At 37.6% G+C, this 21,441-nt stretch overlaps 2 protein-coding genes across 2 annotated transcripts in view; both read right to left on the bottom strand.

Annotated features, from left to right (window-relative positions):
• pdhx (pyruvate dehydrogenase complex component X) overlaps positions 1-9,994 on the bottom strand; it is a 28,245-nt gene extending 18,251 nt beyond the window's left edge. The window contains exons 1-4 of the mRNA XM_063481197.1: positions 9,838-9,994; positions 7,286-7,369; positions 4,583-4,683; positions 343-551 (exon numbers count right to left, since the gene is read on the bottom strand). Coding sequence (XP_063337267.1) covers positions 343-551; positions 4,583-4,683; positions 7,286-7,369; positions 9,838-9,973 — 530 coding nt within the window. The 5' untranslated portion in view covers positions 9,974-9,994. The remainder of the gene's footprint in view (positions 1-342; positions 552-4,582; positions 4,684-7,285; positions 7,370-9,837) is intronic.
• Positions 9,995-16,958: 6,964 nt separating this feature from the next.
• Positions 16,959-20,588, bottom strand: ehf (ets homologous factor). The gene is made up of 8 exons (XM_063481196.1): positions 20,513-20,588; positions 19,889-20,146; positions 18,671-18,715; positions 18,494-18,538; positions 18,345-18,407; positions 18,217-18,261; positions 17,922-18,117; positions 16,959-17,058 (listed from the first exon to the last, which is right to left on the bottom strand). The coding sequence occupies exons 1-8, from the start codon at positions 20,586-20,588 to the stop codon at positions 16,959-16,961; spliced, it is 828 nt and encodes a 275-aa protein (XP_063337266.1).
• Between the last annotated feature and the right edge of the window lie 853 nt (positions 20,589-21,441).

Genomic DNA, 21,441 nt, shown 5'->3' with positions numbered 1-21,441 from the left:
ATGGTGGTAGATACTGCAAAATCCAATCCAACCAGCACAATGTGCTCTAAACAAGAAAAGATAACCTCATTCATTCATTCATTATGTATCTTAAGGCTATGGAATCACTTTATCTACTTTTGATCAAATTGGAGTGCTAGAAACCACAATGGCCTACTGTGTAAGCACATTGAGCGCATGGAAAAACTCGTCATGTAACTAATAGGGGTTAAAAAGGATTGTTCTGTAGAGTGAATAAAGGTCTATGGACTCTACATCAGATTTATTAAACTAAATATTTGACAGATGTAATTTGATTAAGCAAAAAAACAACAACAAAAAAAACATGAAAGTGACACTCACTGTCCTGATGTGACTGGTTTTGGTGCAGAAGGTGGAGAGGGAGCAGAAGAGGTCACAACCGAGGTAGCAACTGCTTTTGTAGCAGGTGTAGCTTCAGATGGAGGTGCAGCATCTGAAGAGGGGATCTCTACTTGTTTCCAGTCCTGCCCTTCCTCCACCATGAGAGCAATGAGAGTGCCAAGGCGCACGTTGCGACTACCCTCTTCCATCTGTAGAGAGAGAGGTGTACTAATAAAATTGGTTCAATAATTTCATAATTACAGCCGAGACTGCTAGAACACAGGTGAAGGGCTATTTTGAAATAGATAAAGGGAAAGTGACATTCATCACTTAACCTCTGGTAACTGAACAGATGAACCTGCCAGGAATTATTAGAGGATCCCTTGAAAATGACGCCACCTTCTCAGTGACAACAACATCTACTGGAATAGGTTCATCGAGGATGTGTCTTATGCTCTTCAAAGCTGTCAACCACTGATTTACCATGTTCTTATGAAGTAAGCCAAATCCAGAGCAAGCTTTTTCCTACTCCCGCGGCTGTGTAAGGTGTTGTTCCTCACATATTGATCAGTCTAAATGAAAGGCCAAAGCTTAACATAGTGTGCTCAACTACTGCATTGGATCTCATTTCAAACCATATGTCCTTATTGAGCTGCCCCTAAACATGTAGCACAATTTGATGAGGACAATCAGGAGGATGAAGAACTACCTATGTTGTTGTACTTAAATATCCAACAAGATCATGGGTAAGTTAAGGGGGGGGGGGAAACAAAAAACTGACCAAATGCAAAAAAGAAAGATGAACAATAAATAGTCATTAAAGAAAATAATTAAAAATTATAATAATTAAATAATGCAATCTATGATCATAATGCCAACATTGTAAACATAATCCACCCCTCTCCTTTAGGCTTGCAAAATCAAAGTAGGATTAACAGAAAAAAAAAAAAAAAAAAAAAAGTAATATTAACTCACATCTACTAATCTGCCCCATATGGTAAAACATTAAAGTTTCATTTAAAACATTAAAGTTTTAAAGGAAAACATAATCCTTAAATGACAGGTTAAAAATGTATTTTTTTTTTTTTTTTGCATTATATAAGTGTGCATTAAGCCTATGCGTGACTTATTCTTCATATTTAGTGACCCCACAGTGCCCTTGCTGGCCAGTGGGAGGTGAAAGATGAGGTAATATGTAAAGAGGTTTCCCAATAAATATGTTGTGCTTCGTGCACTGCGGTGGTGTGGCACTCAACACTGCCATCAAATAGTTACGAAACACCAAAACCTATGGGAAGTGCAAATTATGTTTCTAACCTCATCTACATACAGTTAAGGTAACCGAAAAAAATCCATCTCCACTGGAAGCAAGTTAAATTCTAAATCTTTGCTGCTTTTATATCCTCATGTCGTCTTTATGACCCACAAATCTCTGCAATCAAAGAAACACTGCTGTTGTGACTTATTAAAGAGATGGTATGGAAAGTTGCAGTGGTCAGGCATGGACAGTTATTTTGTGGCTAATTTTTCTATTACATATATTTGGAGGCATTTTTATTTCAGACCACATTTGGGAATAACCATATTTAATAAATCACTTTTTATAACTCTTATGTCCCAGATGGGAAATTTATTGCAATCTGCACCATTATTTGAAGCTTAAAGAGCCTGTCAGGTAAGTCATTTGAATCTAATGCGACTGTGACAGTTTCTACTAGGAGAGATTGCATAATTGCCACAGGGAGGTTTCCCACAGCTGTGAGAGTACACTCACATGTATACGTTTTATCCCCAATATCACAAATCAAGTTTTATTATCCAGGCTACTTTTCTTCGTTTTAGTTACTTCTCTTTGTATGGCAACTGTGTAAAAAACAAGTCAGCTATCTGCGAAAAAAGTGAAGCACATAGCAATCATGTCTACAGCTTACAATGGTGCAGCAATTTAGGATTTTGCAGAAACGTTACACTCACTATTCTTACTGCCCAGTGAAAAAAGGTGTAAATTTTACATAGTGTCCTTAAGAGACCTCTCATGAAACCTTCAGCACGGCTAATGATATTACAAAACCAGACCATTTATGAGGCTTAACTTTCAACATAATGTTTTTATACAACAATACAAGCCCTTTGAGACTTTCAACAGCTTATTGACAATAATCTCAGAATAACAGTTGTTGGATGCTATAGCTGTACAACTTTTTACATACGTTACCTGATAACGACCATTTCAGGTCTGTTTTTCAATTGTTATAGGCTATACTGGCATACACAGTGTACAGAAGAAGATGAACACAAAGCTCAGAAGAACCCTCTGATTATACAGTGTATGAGCAGTTTACTTGGAAAAGGAACACAAAAACAGAGAAAATGAGACAGTTTTGTTTAGTTAGTAAGGCAAGGTTTGCTCCTGACCAATAGAGCATGATAGATAATGTAAAAAGAGGATGGCAGTTATATCTTTCAACTTATCAAACAGACTGACAGTCCAATTTAAGCTCTTTCACATAAAAATCACACATGTGGAGGGGTGATAAATGACAAACTTGACAGGTTAGCTCTGCAGAATGTTTGGACATCCTTATCAATTCATTGATTCATGAATCTTCCTCTAAATCTTTCCTGCAATTTACTTTTGGTCTTAATCACCAACTAATCAACTTTTAAATACCCTCTGTCACCTTTTAATGAACTTTTATTTCAATTTGCTGAACACAGGGGACCAACATGAATTTATCTTCAAAAATATTTGTTAGTTCACAAGTTGATGGGTCATTGTACGCTTGACTAAGTTTAGGATTGAAGTGCGAGGGTCAGGGTAGAGCAAAGCAGTAAGCGCTTAATAAGATGCAGTAATCCACGGTGCTAGTGTTCAGTATCATAACACGAGCAGGATCCATGGCTGATGGCTGGAAATTGGTAGTGTGCCATAGCAGTACTTGACCCCCATAAATAAACCCTGTGGTGCACAAGTTTCATGTCAGCTTTAGTCCGTACAGGATTGCACCAGCTGCAGGTAATTATTGTAGTCTATAAATTAGAAACCCACGGTGTGTTTGGAGAGTCACAATTACACTTCTAAGGCGTTAATGCACTCTGACCCTGACAAAGTGCCATATTTTTTTGTCATGTAAGAGAAAAATACAAATCTCTGAAACGGCACCAAAGTTTGCTGGTTTTTCCAATACACATGTTCTTTGTCACAGACTGAGAGAACGAAAGCTTGGGGGCTTATCTAATGTAGACCATCTTTCTCCGCCAGCTAAAGCCCCTACCCCCAATTCTTCGATGGTTGCTATGGAAACTACTTCATCCCCACAGTGGCTAAGACAAGGATGGAGTAAGTGAATGTGAAAAAGTGCAACCAAATGAAAACATATATATATGTAAAAGGTTTATAACTGAAAAATTAGTGTATCGTATACTCTGAATTGTCAGTGTATCTGTGTATATATTTGTTTGCGAGAACTGGCTGCGTATTTGTTTTTGTTGTGGTTTCAAACACATTGCCATATTGAACCCTCTTGCTCCCAGGCGTCATTACAACTTGAGCATGTCTAAAATTACATAGCCAGAGAACATCTTGTATAATAATTACATAAGGCACTCTTTGTGACATGAAGCAATATTTTGGCTTTTGTGCATTTACAGGAACATACACAGAAAATACCCAACCGCTATTCCTAATTTTTTTTTTTAATTAAGGCAAATCTTGCTGAAATTATAGGGAAATTACCTCAGATTCCCCTTGCACAAAGTCATTAAATCGCAAACATGTATTAATAAAGGAATAGAGATAAAATATTTTCATCATTCTTAGAGAAAAAAAAACATGTGGTGTAGTACTGATGAAAGACAACTGATTGCTTGGTCTTTGACAGCCTATTAAAAATTCAAACAGCTAGCAGACTTGGGGGATGGAAAGAAAGAAATATTTGTCAGTAAAGGCACCTTGTCAAAGCTTTGCTGTCACTGGAAAGAGAAAGCTATTTAACAAGCACAGGCAATTAGCAAAGTCAATGAAGGAGCCTTGAAAGATGATATCCTGCGTTATTTAAATGATTCCATAACATAACATTAAGAACTGCACACACATCTAAACACATCCTCAGACCTTCCACTTAATAACTTATGTAAGAAAACCCTACCCAAGGCCCAAGAATGCCTGCTCTTTGTAAATAAATTCCCTTTTCTAATAATCTCTGTCAGAACAGCACCATGTGTGTTTTTGCTCACTCACCAATATCTTCGCCAAGACGCCGTCATCATTAGATTCCATGGTAACCACAGCCTTGTCAGTCTCAATCTCGCAAAGGGCATCACCTGCTGCCACTGCCTCACCTGAAGACGTAAACAAACACATCTGAGAACTTTCAGATGATAAATTAAAATAAATACTTGTTTGGTATTTCAACACCAAATTTTATATTTTCTGGGAGTGTTTTGGACCTTTGTGGAAGTGCAGCTTATTCATTCTATCATGAATGCATGAATCACAATCATCAGTAGCACTTTGAATCGCACTTTATACACAAAGAGAACAAATTTGTTGCATAAAGATGAAGGAATTCCACTGAAAGAAGAAAAAGGTTATGCAAAAAAGTTTCTCCTCCAGCTTACATATCAAATGAAAGAACCAATCAATGTTTCATGGGAAAGAATGTGAGATCTGAAAATGCAGCAAGTCTGATAGAAGGTCGTTGATCGTTGGCTATCCCAGTAGGTTCTCACTAGTCCACTTCATGAAAGAGCTGGAATACATTATCATCTGATTTGCAAAGAAGTAGGATAGCAATTAGGAACCACTGGTTCTGTAATGCTCAGATACTTAAGAAATTCAAATTTTTTGCAACTTAAATGGTATTTCAGTCAAGACAGAAACAAATTGATGTTGTCAGTTCTTTGGAAAACCGGCTTTTGCAGTCAATTTCAATCAATTTCATGGACACAGTCAAGACCAGGATCAATATGAGTGAATCTTCTTATTGGCTGTGTGATAACAGGAAGTAGTAGGAACAGATAAGGTTTATAAAATGTAGTTCATTTTTGTGTTGCACTCTGGTTTCCTAAAGGCCGGGGCCTGAAAAGGGTTACCCAAATTTGATATCTGGTCACATTTTAATCAGCTGTGAGAGGACACATAACATGGCAATGTAGCAAATTTTGAAAACAGGAAGCCTAAAAAAATATTTTGCAAAATTGCAAATAATTTTCTAAATGTATAGGATTTATTTCAGGTAGGATGAGGTGTAGGAAGAAAAAAAACAAACAAAAACAAAACAGGGTAGGTTAAGGAAATTTTAGGTGGAAAGAAATGGGGGAAGGTTGGGAGAGCAGAGGGAGTATTGATTTTGGAAGCCCCTGAGAGTTAATACAGATTGGATTGGTATGAGGTTTTAACACCACATGACCCCTGGGGTGAGGTGCAATGTGCACAAATAAAGATTAAAAAAGGTGACCCTGGGCATTTTCACCTTTGCTCTACTCGAGTGCAATGGACATAATGACAAAACTAGCCTTGTGCCTTGCTGAAGAATTCATCTACCACCATTCAAGTTTCAGCATGTTTTTTTCAGGACATTATGATGTCATAGTCAATGTGACCTTTTAGATATAAATGTAATCGCCTAATCATTTACCCTATTAAACACTGTGTACTGTCATAATTAGGACTTTATTCTAGAGTTATGAACAGAGTGAGTGTGATCCTCGAACATCAAAATCTAATTAGTTGATCTGTCTAATCAAGCAAACATCTATGCCAAGTCCACAGAAATTTAAACCTTTTAAGCAATATTTCACCAGCTACAATGGTATATAGAAGGATAAGCTTAAAATCTATTAACAACAACCAGGACTGTCAGTGATGCAGAGGCAACAAAGTACACAAATCCAGCTTATCTGATTTCTCAAATTTATATAGGTTTAGTGTAGCAGGGTGCTGCAGTGGTTAGCACTGTTTTGAATGGCTGGCTTTGAATCCTTCAAAATCCAAATATTGACTTTCAAGCTTGTTAGAATTGTACAAATATAGCACACCTCATATAGTGTGCATCCATGCAGCTTTGCACGCTTTAATAGTTCGTTGCACCTAACTATGTAAAGTCTGAGAATATGTTTTTGGAGACGTCTACATCAGTGTGATTTCTGCACACTACTGTAAACAATATAGTAGACATGGTTTTAATGTCGTGGCTCACTTAAGAATACCTGTAAAAATAAATTCCCCTAAACTGAACCTTCTCACTACTGTTTCAATGTTTTGCTGAAAAAAAAAAATGATAAAGGATTCATTTGACCCTTTCAGGTAGATCCTGTTCAAATATCAGTTCAAGCAGCTGTTGATTAATTGAACATATTATCTTATGCAAATTGAGTGCTTTTAATCAGTCTCCCATAAACTCATTTTTAAAAAGCAAGAAAGTAGTATTGTAGATATATTTTTCTCAAATAATTCATCTGGTTTTTTTTTTCTTCCACCTTTCTTACTCACTCACACACAAACAAACTCACATCTAACCTCAAGTCACAGCACATAGCAACACAGCAGAGAAGCCAATCAGAATTCAGCATCCGGCCTCTTGATAAATGAGTGTGTGGCTAAGGATCCTGGCTATGCAGAGTTGCTAAACAGTGACTGATAATGACTGCCATGGTCCTTGAGCCAATTAGCCACCAGAGGCCCTCAGGTGACCCATTTCTCAGGCCTCTCTCTGTTACTTTAAGAACTGAATATATTTGGAAACCAACTGAGGATTCAATTTACATAAGCACTACAGGGGAGGATATTACAAGTACAAGAAAAGTGAAGCATCTGTCCCTTTGGATAACACATTAAAACGCACAGAGGTTTAAAATCTGTCAAAGAAGCTCAGTACAAATGTGTGATGAGTGTCTGTTAAATTTTCTAATAAAGTCTTCTGTCAACATGTGCTTTCTTTACCTTCCTTCTTCAGCCATTTGACTATGTTTCCCTCCTCCATGGTAGGAGAGAGTGCGGGCATCTGCACTTTGAGTGGACTGACGCCTAGAGGAGAGAAAGAAAATAGCATATGATTTACGACGGCACATAATGTCAAGGGTTTCATTAGGTTTAAATTTAAAACAAAAATCCCCCCCTTTCTTTCAGAATAGGGAAAAAATTACCCCTTCCAGTAAGGTTTTGCAATTTCATCTAAAATATTTGAATGTCAAAATGCACCAAGTAACATGCTCAGAAGTAGCACTGAATAGCTCGAACAAAGCCCTTGGGGGTCCGTATGTTCAACTTGCAGCAGAGCACAACTGACAGCGGTACCATGAAAATGTTGCCATGTCACTTATACAACTGTGCTCCTGGATGACACCGCACCAGAACCTGCAAGGGCATTTGTATCATTGTGGTCCCCAACTGTCACCATCTGTAGTCACACAGAAGGCCAGAGTTCACACTAGAGCTTCAGGCTGCCAGAAGAAAACATAAATCCAAGATAATGGCGTTACTACATATGGTAGTAAAGCTGAAAGCAACAAAAATAAGGTTTAGAGCTCAAACAAGGTACAACTTAAAATGAATAGCCCTTTGTTTTACACATTCTTTATGTTCACTGAACAACACACACATACAGTCATTTATAATAGAATTTTTTAATGCATGACACATATATTAAAAAAAAGTTTCTGTTAGCAGTAAACAAGATTAACCCAAACAGGTAAAAGAAAAACAAAAACTAAGAAAAAAAACAAACCCTTTCCATTTGACTCCACACTTTAAATTAATCTTACATAATAAAAGTCAGGCAGCCGAGTTAGTCAGTTATATAACTATAAATCTATATACATTTAATTTAAAAAAGAAATGAAAAATTAAAATAATTTGGGGATTCAATTATTCAAATTCTTGGTGTGTTAGTTTTTATTTATTGTAACATGGCCTTGGTTTCATGTTACATGGTCTCTGGCCAAACTGTGTGCTGCTGCCACCTGCTGTATGTTCGGCAGTGGTGCAAAACTTCAGTGTGTAAGGAAGATCTTGATGCATGCTCAATCATCCAGGTAAGTAAATCTCCAGAGGTTGATTCTGTTCATCTGGACGTCCAGATGAACAGAATCAACCTTTGGAGATGTGTAAGGAAGAGCTGTGTATTTATATGTCATACGTGTTGCTTCAGTACTCAAAAACAGAAAACCTGTCTGTTTACATTTTATCTTCTTCATGCTTAAAGTCCCAAAACATTTACTGGGCAGTTTTATTTCTGGATAAGATTCATTGACAAAGAATGACATCTGCGTAACTTTCCAAATTCATATACTCAGACTGGATTTGGGACTGAACATTTTATTTTCATTACTGACATGTTTACATGTCACAACGGGGAAAAAAAAAATTTAATTAAGCGCAGGAATCATGGGCATATGGGCATATCATGGGGACAACAAGTTCCACCAGAACAGCTTCAGTGCATCTCTTCAAATCTGCAAATAGTGAAGTGCCAGTGCCCTAAAGCACCATCATCCTGAAGGAGCTAGTTTAAGGTTTCTCAATAAGCTCCCTTTAAATAAAGTTCTGATACACCACATTTACACTCTTGCAACAGATGTGCCTCCATAGCACCCTATCCCCAACGTCCTCTTTTGTCACACCAACCGTCTGCATCTTCTCCTTCACTACATCCTCTGTGGTCTTTCCTCTTTTCCTCCTGCCAAGCAGCTCCATATTCAAGACCTTTTGCCGAACATATCCATGATTCTTTCTTTGAATATATCCAAACCCTCTCAGTCTCGCCTCTTTAACTTAAAGCGCTCAATCTGGGCTCTGATATACTGAGTGTTAATCTTGTCCATTCTTTGCACTCCCAATGGAAATCTTAGCATCTCCAAATCTGCTTTCTGTCTTTCAGTCAGTGTCACTGTCTCCAGACCTTACATCACAGCAGGTCTGGCTGCCATCATGTAAACCTTCCCTTTCACTCTTTCTACTATCACAAATCACGTCTGACACTCATCTCCACCCTGCCTACACTCTCTTCACCTCTCTTATGCACTGTTCATTGCTTTTGTTGTTTGACCCTACGTATTTAAACTCATCTACCTTCACTCTTTCTCCTCCTTGACGCTTCACTGTTAGCACTTTTTGGAGCTAATATTCTTTTATTTTATTTTATTTTTTTTAAACATATAATGATACTGCTACAAATGTGACAGCTTTGATAACGCAAGTTGGCTTACAGGGAGAGAAATAAGACTGGTTGGAGACATGCAAGATAATCCAAGTGATTTAGAAAGCGGCATTAGCAGCTTTCCATACAGTTAACTGCAAAAAATAACCATTACATTTTTCGCTTAACACTCATGCCAACCCTCTCATTTACCAACACCGCTGCTATTTGTCATGCCCTGACAAAACGAGAGCAAAGTAACGTTGCATCATTAAAGGGTAGTGACGATTGCAAATGCCAGCTATTGTCAGCACAGAAAGGGCAACAGCCATTTACCTGGTAAACTGTCAACACTTACCGAGTACCCATGGCGACTGAAAGAAGTGTCTGACTTGGTCTTGCCATTGGTTTGTCGACCTTAAACATTTATTAAAATTATTCAGTCTGAGGCCAAATAACATTCCCTGACGACCCAAACGCAAGGAGGCCGCCATGTTATCGTCCTCCGTCGGCGAGACGTGTCCATACAGATGCCTGACGTCAAAAAAGGAGGGGGTGGGGTGAAGAAGGACAGAGCCCTTTTTTTACCATAAAATCCGTATTTTTAAAAGAAAAAATGAAGCGCAGAAAAATGTTTAAACGCAAACACTGGACTAATGAAAAAAAACCCCGTTTACCCCGGTGATAAATGTATTATAAGCTCGTGTAGACATTAACGATCAGGCAACAAGAGTCTTACCTATATTGGTCCTTCAAGTGCCTTTACAATGTAGTTCTGTCCCTTTTAAATAGACTCAGTGAACTACTGCCCTCTGCTGTGAAGGTACTTTGTTAAAGAATGAAAAGGGTCGATGCTCATGCTGAACTGCTGTTGTTGTTAGTACTATATCGAAGAGGAGAGATATGTACGCAGAGCCAGGCTTTGAGAAGAACAAATTCATTCCCGTTACCACAACAAAACCATTTATTAATTTATCTATAAAAACAAGTGTTGTCATTATGGAAGAGTGTGCTGTTGGTTTTGTATTTCTCTCTGTAACTCAGAGACTTTTAGACAAGAATGTTGGTAATGAATGCATTGTAAATTGCACACATATTACCAACATACATTCAAAGATACATGAGATACATAAGGACATATAATTCAAAATGTTTCTTTATCCATTTTTGTTCTGCTTATTCAAGATTCGAGATCCTTTTATTTGTCACGCATATAGTTATACAAGTATAACACACAGTGAAATGTGACCTGATATGCTCCACGACTGCAAAATAGAGTAAAGTAAGTAGATATATACAAAGAGGACATTATGTGCAATAAGTGAGTGAATTGCATACATTAAGTTAAATAGAATAAAACAATCTGGAAATTTACAGTTCAAAATTTGGGCATGTACATTGTGTGAGTGTGGTGTTAAAGTTGTGCTGCAATGAAGTCAGAAGGATCAGGCATGATATGGGAATATTTTTTTTTGTCCTTGACACAGCTGTTCCCATACCAGGACATGATGTTCTGTGTGAGGATGCTCTCCACAGCGCCTGTACAGAAAGTCCTGAGGGTCTCTGGAGAGACCCTGAACTTCCTCAGTTGTCGTAGGTGGTACAGGCGCTGCCTAGCCTTTTTGTACTGGACCTGAATATGGGCAGACCATGTCAGATCTGAGGGGATGTGGACACAGAGGTACTTGAAGGACTGTACCCTCTCCACTGGAGCTCCGTTGATGATAATGGGCTTGTAGTCTCTATGCTTACTCCTTCTGAAGTCCACCACTAGTGATGTGCGATACCACAGATTTCCTTTCTGATCCAATACCAAGTAAAATTCAGGCTGGTATTGAAGATACTGATCCGATACCGATACTTTGTACAAAAACTTAATGTTTCATTGTATTTCATAATACAATTTATAATTGCATTATGTAATTGTAATAACAATATAATAATATAGCTTCATAATGATTACAGGACATCAGACTACTTGTTCTTATTGCTTAATGATGCAGAATTATCATATAGAAATAAAAAACCTGAAGTTGTGCGCTATTTGAGCATGTTGCCTGCCTGCAGCACTAAAGGACTCCGCAAGAGACGTCTGTCTTGCCCTAGCAGCACCTGTCCCTCTCCTCCTCTTCAGTTCGCCTCAACATAAGCTCATCATATTCTGTGATATGATTTACTGTGAGGTGTTTGACGAGGTCAGTGGTGTTGCCACAACACCTCACTGTCTTGCCACATGTATCGCAAACCGCGTCTTGGCTGTTTGTGGAGGTAAAATATGTTCACACATGACTCCGTTTACGCTCAGCCTTTGTTGTGAGTGCGCATGCCAGGGTCTGCAACACATTTATACAGCCGTGTTTCGCATATGACTATGAAAGGCGTAAGAGGAAGTAGTTCCTTCCAATTTAGACGATCCGAATGATATAGTTTTTTTCCACTGTGTTCCTTTTAATTGTAAAAATTACAAATTTACCCCAGAGTACTAAAATATCGATATTTTAATATGAGAATCGATTCTAGAACATAAATTACTGGTATCGGAAGAATCGATATTTCAATATCGATCCGCACACCGCTATCCACCACCAGCTCCTTGGTCTTGCTGATGTTCAGCTGGAGGTGGTTATCCTAGCACCATGATGCCAGATTCTTCACTTCATCCATGTAGGCCTTGCAGGGGGACTGGGGCCTATCCCAGCTGTCAAAGGGCAAAAGGTGGGGTACACGCTGGAGAGGTCAGTGTATCACAACCTAACATGCACATGCCTTTGGATTGTGGGAGGAAGAGAAAACCCACACAGGCACAGAGAGAACATGCATGCAGCACATTTGGAACCAGGAAAGATCTTGCAGTGAGGCAAATCTTTTTTTGGCTCAATAGGAAAATTACATAAAAAACAAACAAACAAAAAACTGTTGCACAAATATTATATAGCCTAGGATTAATCTGTTTAGTATATTTATTTATTTCACACACAATTTTGACTGAATGGAAACATTTATGAAGACACCAGAGTTTACTAAACTGCAACTTTTTGAAAACAATAGATTTTTGTAAAATGCAACCTGTCTAAAAAGAAAACAAGCCTTGAAAATGAGTAAATGTCATATCTATCCGGAACTTTATCGTCATCTGTCATCAATCTCAGTTGTGCTGCTGATAACGAACTGTGTCCAAGACAGTATCGTGAGTATTCTGGGAAAAAAGTAAATACCAGTGTGAACATTTGATCCTGCAGTCTTTATTTTCATGAGATTTTAACATGAAATATAAATAACACAGGTAATGATGGACGGTTTTATTTAGCTGCTTTGGGTTTGCAGCAGTGGTAGAGCTGGTTTATATGCTTTTAATATTTTAATGTTCAAATTATTTTCGAACTTTGTTTTCACTGAGGATAAGGGAAAATTAGAATTCAGTCAAACCAAGAAAAATGAGCATTGTGTTTGGGTTTAGGAAATCTTGTGACTTTAACTTCAATAAAATCGTTATTTCAATTGCAATCTACATTTTTAACAACCAGCTGAAATAATGAACTTTATGTTTTATTTCACGCCAAAAAACATTATCACACATTTCAAATATAACCCTAATGTGTTTAACCTTCATGTTCTATGCAAAAAATGTACACTTGACATTGAAATTCTACCTGATTTTTTTTTTTTTGGGGGGAGGGGGGGAGGGGGTTGAAACAAGGAAATTACAGCTTCAATTAATTGTCAAATGCAGACAAGGAAATAAACATTAATGGGAACTCCAAAATCTTCAAAGGAAATTGGCTTCGTAACATACTGGAAACAAATAATTTGTGCATTTTCATGAATACTTCCTCATGTTTTTGGTTACAGCAAAAAATATGAACAAAGGTCATTTCAGAATTAGTTTTTGTTTAGTGCAAATGCAGAAGAAAAAACAAAATACTTAATTTCTTCATTCTTCATTCTTCACAAGTACTTTAAATACTACTTTCCTTCCCTATCATAAGACTATGATCTAGTGTGTCATTTTGTAATGGGTAATAAACTGCTAGATAGACCTGCCCCTACCCCCCAAAAGCAAAGCTGCATCAGTAACAGAGCACTATTCTGTCCAACTCACAGTGTTGGGTTGGACGCCTCACAGGTCCATTTGAGTATGAGACAAAAATGATAAGGGGCCCAGATAAGCTGAGCCAGTGTATCCACTGAGAGAACACAATAGCCCCACTTATTGGCATGGGATGCAGACATAAAATCACATCTTGCTGTCCTCATGCCCATGCTTAGGCTATCTTTTATCACTTCCCTGTTCTTCCTCTTGCATCTATCTGATTGAATTAATGCTCTCCCTTTTAAATAATAAAATACCCTTTATTCAAATCAGAAAATCATTTTGTAACTATAAAAGATAAAGGTACTCGTGGGGAGGTATTGCATATGGTTTTTGGCCAAACAAAGGCAGCCATTGTCTAATAAATCAGAACAAGGAGGCCACTAGATAATTCTACCCCACGTAGAGTTTGTTGTCATCTTCCTAGACAATTGTCTGGACTGTTCTTATTATAATAGCATGTCTGTAAAAAAAACAAAAAACAAACAAAAAACTCACACAAGAATTCAAAGTGCTAAAGTGAGGCACATGGATTAAATATCTCCTCAGGTGCAAATGTGTTTTTTCTTCCTTCCCAGATCTGTTACAACCGGTTTGGGCGCATGTTTGCATGAATGCTTTCGTTACCAGCACTCGATGACTTAGAATCAAGTCCTGTAAATACATGTCACGCTGGTTTAACGGTGCTCTCTTGAATTCGTCAGATATGCTGCCTTGTCATACGTGCAGCTTGCTTCTGAGAGCCATTCAGTCACATACAGCACTATTCGTGTCACAGTATCAGAAGTATGTAAAGCTATGATTTGTGATCACTGGGCAGTGGTCTGTTAGGAAAATCATGCTCTTGTCTGCAGAGGTTACGTGAGTCTAACATTTGCATAACTGCTCAATCATCTTCAGTGACTCACATCAAAGTCTTGTCTTATCACAGCTCACAGCAGTGATATAATATGCTTAATATTATTACAAAGTCAAACTAAGGCTAAATGTGAGCTGTTGATGTATTCCTGTGCTTCTGGTCATTACATTCATTAATTTCTCGATTCATCTCTTTGTAATACAGTATATCAGCGTTCATGTGCAATGAGCCTTAATTTGCCGTAAACCACTTACTGGTATGTTATCACGGGCAAATGCAGTAATGGTTACATAATACACAATTCAATATCTGCCTTGGTGTTTGCTTGACAGTTGGACTTTTCGTCATGAGTATCCAAAGCATTAGTTTTGTTAGTTAATTCTGAAATTTTCTTGTCACATAAACAGCACAGATTAATTTCATTATCATTTCTTTCTTCTTTAATTATATGTGTCTTATTTGTTAGGAGTAAATTTTAGAAACTTCACAACGGATGTTACGACACAAAGCTGCTTTTTAAAAAATTTCTGTTAACTGATTTTGACACTTGATTTGATACTTTTTTTTAACCATAGTTGACATTTTCTTGTCACTATTTAAGGATCATGTACAATCTAACTTTGTATACATCAAGCCTTAAATACAACTAGGTTTGATTTTGTATACATTTCAAATGTATGTATGGATCGTAACAAGATCAGCTCCAGAGAAACTATAGAGTGTGATTTCTTGATAATAGCTCTGAAAACAAACAATGGGATTTGATGAATAAACACTTCAGTTTGAATTACATTACTTTATGTAATACAACAATACGACAATCACTAGCAATTATTTCAGTCCAATCAGGAAGATTCTGTTTGTACCACTTTACATTAATTCATTCACCCATCCTTGAAACGCCTCTACTGTTTTTTCACCAATAAGGAGTGTTCTGTTTATCTTTCATGCATTCCATCAGTTCTGATCACAACCTATTGACAATTATACTTTAAGAACAGGCCATGTATTGTCTTTCAGTGTACAACATGCAATTATTGCCTTATGACGCATACGTATGAGACAGAATAGTGACTAAACTGAAAACAATGTGTGGCGCAGTGCGAAAGTGCAAAAGATAACGACTGAACATGGTGTCAGTCATCAATATGTAAAGAAGGCTTGCAAAAGCCAGATAAATCAAAGTGAAGATTAGCAATGGATTTGCTTGCAAATGCAAGCCAAAGAAGGCAGTCTTTTACTGGCACTGCCTTTATCTTGCTGGCCATCAAGGCCCTCTCATTTGTCTGCTGCCTGCAGGAACCAGCTTGGCAGCTACGGCACACAGTGGCAAACAATTAACTGTGTGGCATTTCACACTGTCATGATAAAGCAGTAACTACCAGCACTATCTTTAAGTGCATGGCTTTTCAGAGTCAAGCTTGTAACAGATTTAGTGGGAACAAGGCTTTCACTTGTGGATCTAAACAGCACTCTGTAGCTCATCAATATTGTTCAAGTTTGGGCAAGAATAACTGCAATTTGCATATTAGACTGAAGCCAAATGCTAAATTAATTGTAAATGTCTAATGCTGATTCATATAACTAAAATTCTTGAATTCAGCCTCAGGTCCTGGGGCTTTTATATTTGGAATTTGAATGTTCTCCCTGTGCTTGCTCGGGCTCACTCTGGCTTCCCTACCGCAGTCCAAAGACATGCTCGTTAGCTGGTGATTCTAAATTGGTCGTAGGTGTGAATGCGAGTGTGATTGTCCAGAGTATCTGCTCTCGCCTAATGACAGCTGGGACCGGCTCCAGTCCCTGACACCCTGAATTGAATAAGCAGTTAAAAAAAATGGATGGATGGATTTCAGTTTCTTAATTTACATTCAGATCTTACACACAGAATTCAGGAAAATAAAGAGTTTTATGAAATAAAAACAGTTACAAGCTTTATTTGTAATATCAACAAACATTTACACACTTTCTGGACAGTTCAATGGATGTAAAGTATGAAATAGTACAAACCATATTGTTACGTTGTAAATATTTCTATAGTTTATGTATTCAGTGACGTGCTTTGGCCTTATTATTTTCTTACTATTGTTTCTTTTTTTGGTTGGTTTTTAAGCAGTGAACAATCATCCTTTCGTAAGTACACTTCACAGTATCAGTGTCAAAACATGCTACATACATTGCTTTGCCACATGTGTTTTGAATGTGTTATCAACATGTGCTCTTTTGGTACTTGGAAAAAGCATCTGTTTGAAAAGAAACATCTGAAAACTCTTTAACAAATTGGTTATTATCATTTTTTTCATCTTTTTAAAGCAAGATTTTAAGTGACCATATCTGAGGTTTGACTGCTATTAAGGCACAGTAAAGAATATTTCAGTGCAGTATCACAACAAAGTTATAAATTGAAATAAAATTAAAAAAAAAAAACAGACAGAAAAACATTTTAGACATGTCGTCATCAAAAACAGTCAATGCAAACTATAATAAAGCATTAAGCACACAACACCAAATAAAACATAAATTAATGAAACCGTCACTTGTCCGACTCTCTCCATCCTCTTGCATTTCTTCCAAACTTGTAAACCAGCCTGCGGCCATCTACTCGTTCTAGGATTTCTCTTTTGTAGTAATATCTGAAAGACAGGACGGACATATCAAGTAATTTTAGATTATGAAAAACATATGTATAAAAAAAGTCTTGCATATTTCACTTAGTTGGATTGACTGAATTAAGTAAAATATTACTGCTGTTTGTGTTTCACTCCATTTTCCCCCAGTCAGTTCAAAATAATCCGCAGTACTTTCCGATAATTTCCAATCTTTTGCATTTCAACTGACAGTTGAAATGCAAAAGATTCTTTGCGTTCTTATCTGCCATTTGCTGGAAATGCCAGGAAACTTACTGACAATTCAGGTTCTATCACCTTGGGCTACCTCACAGTTTACAGTTTACTTGTTCTTAACTTTCTGTTTAGAAAAAGACTGGCAACTTCATACATATACTTGCTTGTGCTACTTTAGCTTTGTGCTTGCATTTCAGACAGAGTTTAAATTCTTGCACCCCATTAATTTAAAAAATAACTCCTACACAAGTTTGTTCACACCTATTTACGCATGTAATATTCTCCATAACCTATTTAGAATTCAGCAGTCTACAGTACTGTGTCATTCTTTCATCAAATCAACTAACAGAACAAATGACGTACTAAAAAGAAAACAAACAACCTATTGTTAAGGTAAGAGTCAAAACAGGTGCAACATCAGTTACTCTTCCCTGCACAAAGAGATGAATTAATGCATCAAATAGAAGCACAAAGTACAAGTTTTCATCTTTATTCATGGTCATTCAAACAAAAGTTTTTGTTGTCTGTTGCTGACAGCACCAATCTGAGAAAAACAACATCCCAACATCTTAATTGTGATTGTGTGTTTATTGTATGCAAACATAAGGTTTATATTTGAATAAATAATGTACGAGAGCTGTGAGGGGTTGTACCTCATTGCACGGCTTAGTTTCTCGTAAGTCATGCTGCTGTTATTTTTCTTCTTGCCCCATAATTGTGCCACTGCCTCTGACTTTAGGAAACGAAAAATACCCTCTGTCCGATCCTCCCACTTGATCAGTCCTGGGTTTCGCTCTGGATTCAGTAGAATGTCCCTGATAAACTCCCACAAATGGGTCCCCCTTGGGTCTTTGGTAAAAACAACAAAAAAGTAGATAGTGGTTGTTTAATAAATATCAAAATTACATAAAAGGCATTCATTTATAAAGATTTTTTTCTATTACTTACTGTGTTTTTTGACTGGATGTGGACGGGTGAAAGATCGTTTGATATCTGGGAAAGAGATTATTATTTGTGAAACATAATTTTCAGTTACGCAGTTTGTTGCTCTCTATATAGTACAAATAAATCTTCACCTGGACTAGGAGCCCTGGGAGAGGCAACAGGTGCAAGGGGATGAACCGAGGGGTCATAGATTTCTAAATAAAAAAGAAGTCAAGTCAATATTTTTTGTCTGTGATGAATAAAACTTGAATAGATGATAACAGGAATATCACAGCAGTACCTCCAGGTGGATAGCTGACATCTGGAAATGGACAAGAGAAGTCTACTGTGAAAGAAATAGGTAGGAACCAGGATTAATTAGGACAATAACACAACGAGTACAATGAACAGGAAAATGTATCCATTATAATGCTGATGTTTGTGTTTTTGGCTAACATTTTGTGTGAAGGACTCTTACATTCAGGTTTGCTTTCCATTTGCCCTATATCCACGTGATACTGGCCTGTGCAGAGATAAAGAAGGAAAAATAAATGAAATATAAGCATAAATTGCAAATTAATATTTAAGTCATAATGCTTATTAATAGACATTACCCTATTAGGTTCAAACTAATGTATATTAGGTAGATTTTCCAGCCTACCTAGCAATAAATCTCTTGTATAGCATGGTAATTTATGGCATATACAGCCACTTTTTTACAAGCCCAAACAAGAAGATGTTGTTGTATTTCCAGAGCAAACAGAGCCAGTACATTCATTATTTTCAAAATGGCTAGTACTGAGGGATTGGTCAACAAATTACTTTCTGCACTCCTCTCTCCCATTTTCCGGCTGTCTCAGTAGAAATGGGAAAAGCAACAGAGAAGCACCGACAAACCTTTTTTGACCAAAAAAAGTAGTAACATCAGAAATGTATTCTAAATTCCAATAACCACCAATGACTTCAAACTCATATAGCAATAACACCCTGTGATCACAATCAGTGTGAGAACAATATTTGATGTATTAAAATATGACACCTTATCTCAAGAAACTGAGCTGGTTTCTTACAGTTGGTTACAACAATAGCAGAACTGTTCTCTTGGTTCAGTTTACTTCGAAATTCTTTTTAACCTCAGGGTTAAACCTGTTGTGCTAGATCTATTGGTGCTACTTTTGAAAAGGTATTAGCTTTATTTGCTAGATAAAATATAGTCTGCTCGTGTAATTTACATAAATTTGTATTATTTCTTGTTCTTATTTAGCCACATGCTATACATACAGTTGCAACAGGTATAAGCCAAAAAAAAAAATATATGAAGGATTAGGCCAAAGAAACAAAAAAGGAAAAGAAAAAAGAAAAACCTTTTGAGTTTGTTTAAAAACTCTAATTAAAAAACAATGGATGAACCAATTCTCAGCCTGTTTCTCAGCTTCACACCCCCTCTGTGCTTTGTTAGGAAACCCATTCTAGCAAGAGCAAACAACAAATCCATCATCTCCTTGGCTCTAAGCAATCCTTTGCTCTACAGCAGCATGTTGTGCGACCCCCTGACCAGCTCTGCGATCCGTTCTCAACAACTCATCATCAAGACCTCGTTCCAGACACAACTCGGATCACCCAGCTTCTTTTTATTGGCACTAATCATCTTCCTTTGCTGCCCCTTAAACCTCTCTCCCAGAGTTTTTAGACGTACCGCTCCACTTGAGCTCTGTGATGCTGTGGAAGAGAATGGGTCCCACGCTGCCAGCTGCACGGATGAAGTCCTGGTAGCTTAGGCTGCAAAGCTGATGGCCATCGATGTCAAAGTTTTGGAATGGGATGCTGGAGGCATCAATTTGGTGCATGTCCATAACTTGCTGCAACCATTCCCACACTTGGTACTTACTCCAGAACTGAGGCTGGGACTCATGAGGCCACAGACGGCTCGTGTAACCAGCCATCACCAATGAACCTGCAGGCACAGACATAATTGCTCTTTTCTTAGACTTAACAGTGACTTCATTTAGTTTCATTGTAAAGGTGTATCTGATGAGGTAAGCGTAACTCCCACAAGCAAAGGTATTTGTCAACAATTAAATAGCAAATTCATTTACTGTAAAACTATTTCTCAGCTGGGTATGTCTAATTCACGCCTTGTGTTTCAGAGCTCTGGGCTCTCCAGGTGAACAATACATTAGCTGCTAATTGTTGAATTATTTACATTTTGAATTGCAGCTTTGTAACCACTGAGTGAACTGGAGTCTTCAGAGTATAAGAGTAGGAATAAGAATACAGTAGGCCTCATTCTGATTGTGTCAGTGTGTGCAATAATCCTCACCATCAGGATAGGGGTTAGCAGGGCCCCATGCACTGGTCACCTGGCTGTCGAGGGTGGTGGATGTAGTTACACTCATACTGCTACTTCTATGCTCAGATGTACCATGGCCCAGGGGCTGAGGCAGGAGGGTAGTACTTTACTGTATAGACAGATTCAAAAATAATCTGTCACTCATGTATGCACACATACTCGCATAGATAAAGGTAAAGAAAATTGAACTTTTGACCTCGACGATGATATTCCATATTAAAAGATTATGTATACATCTCGTGCATGACTGAATCTACTTTACTTAAGCACAACAGATTCACAGGATGTCAGCACAGACGCTGTCCTCTTTACATTGCATCAAAGCTAAAGTAACGTGCTAATAATGCACACAGCAAATGCTGCAGCTGCTGCTTCACATATCTGATGTAGCAGTATTCAGTGTATTCGAGCTAACTGCCATCTGGAAAGTAGCTGCTCTGGAAATGTTTTCCCTTATTTTTACATTCTTCTTGCTGTTATTGTGGTAACCACAGGTGTCAGAATCTCAGCAGAAAAATCAAATACAGGTCTGATTGTTTGTTACCATCAAAGCGTGGTAACAAACTTATTCTGTGTCAGCACAGGTGGCAGGTTGGGCATGTTGTGTACTCGTTATGAAGAAAGGGTCTGTTGGGTTTTGTATTTTAATCAAGGTCTAATCTATTTGTTTTTACCCAGCTTAAAACATGAATTTTATTTGTTCTTCAGTGGTGTAATCATATTTTTGGTTTGCTTGTAGCGTCTTCCTTGAAGAAGTAAAGTAGCAGAAGACTAACAGAAAGGTACACTCCGCTTAATCATTAGATGCAATTACAGTACACCAGCTTATATCGCCATTGAGTTGATGTTTATTAGCGTAATATCGACTCACTGAGGACTCGTTATTCACAGGTGCAGTT

Source organism: Pelmatolapia mariae, linkage group LG7 (genome assembly GCF_036321145.2).
Source record: "Pelmatolapia mariae isolate MD_Pm_ZW linkage group LG7, Pm_UMD_F_2, whole genome shotgun sequence".
NCBI classification, from domain to species: Eukaryota; Metazoa; Chordata; class Actinopteri; order Cichliformes; family Cichlidae; genus Pelmatolapia; species Pelmatolapia mariae.
The sequence above is the reverse complement of the archived record's forward strand: the minus strand, read 5'-3'. Positions and strand labels throughout refer to the sequence as shown.

Excerpts from the sequence above, each read along its gene's own strand:
- ehf (XM_063481196.1), bottom strand. The coding sequence starts at position 20,588 with ATGAGTGTAACTACATCCACCACCCTCGACAGCCAGGTGACCAGTGCA. Across the intron at positions 18,539-18,670 it reads AATGGAAAGCAAACCTGAAT|TAGACTTCTCTTGTCCATTT; the intron begins GTAAGAGTCCTT and ends TTTCTTTCACAG. Across the intron at positions 18,408-18,493 it reads TGTCAGCTATCCACCTGGAG|AAATCTATGACCCCTCGGTT; the intron begins GTACTGCTGTGA and ends TTTTTTATTTAG.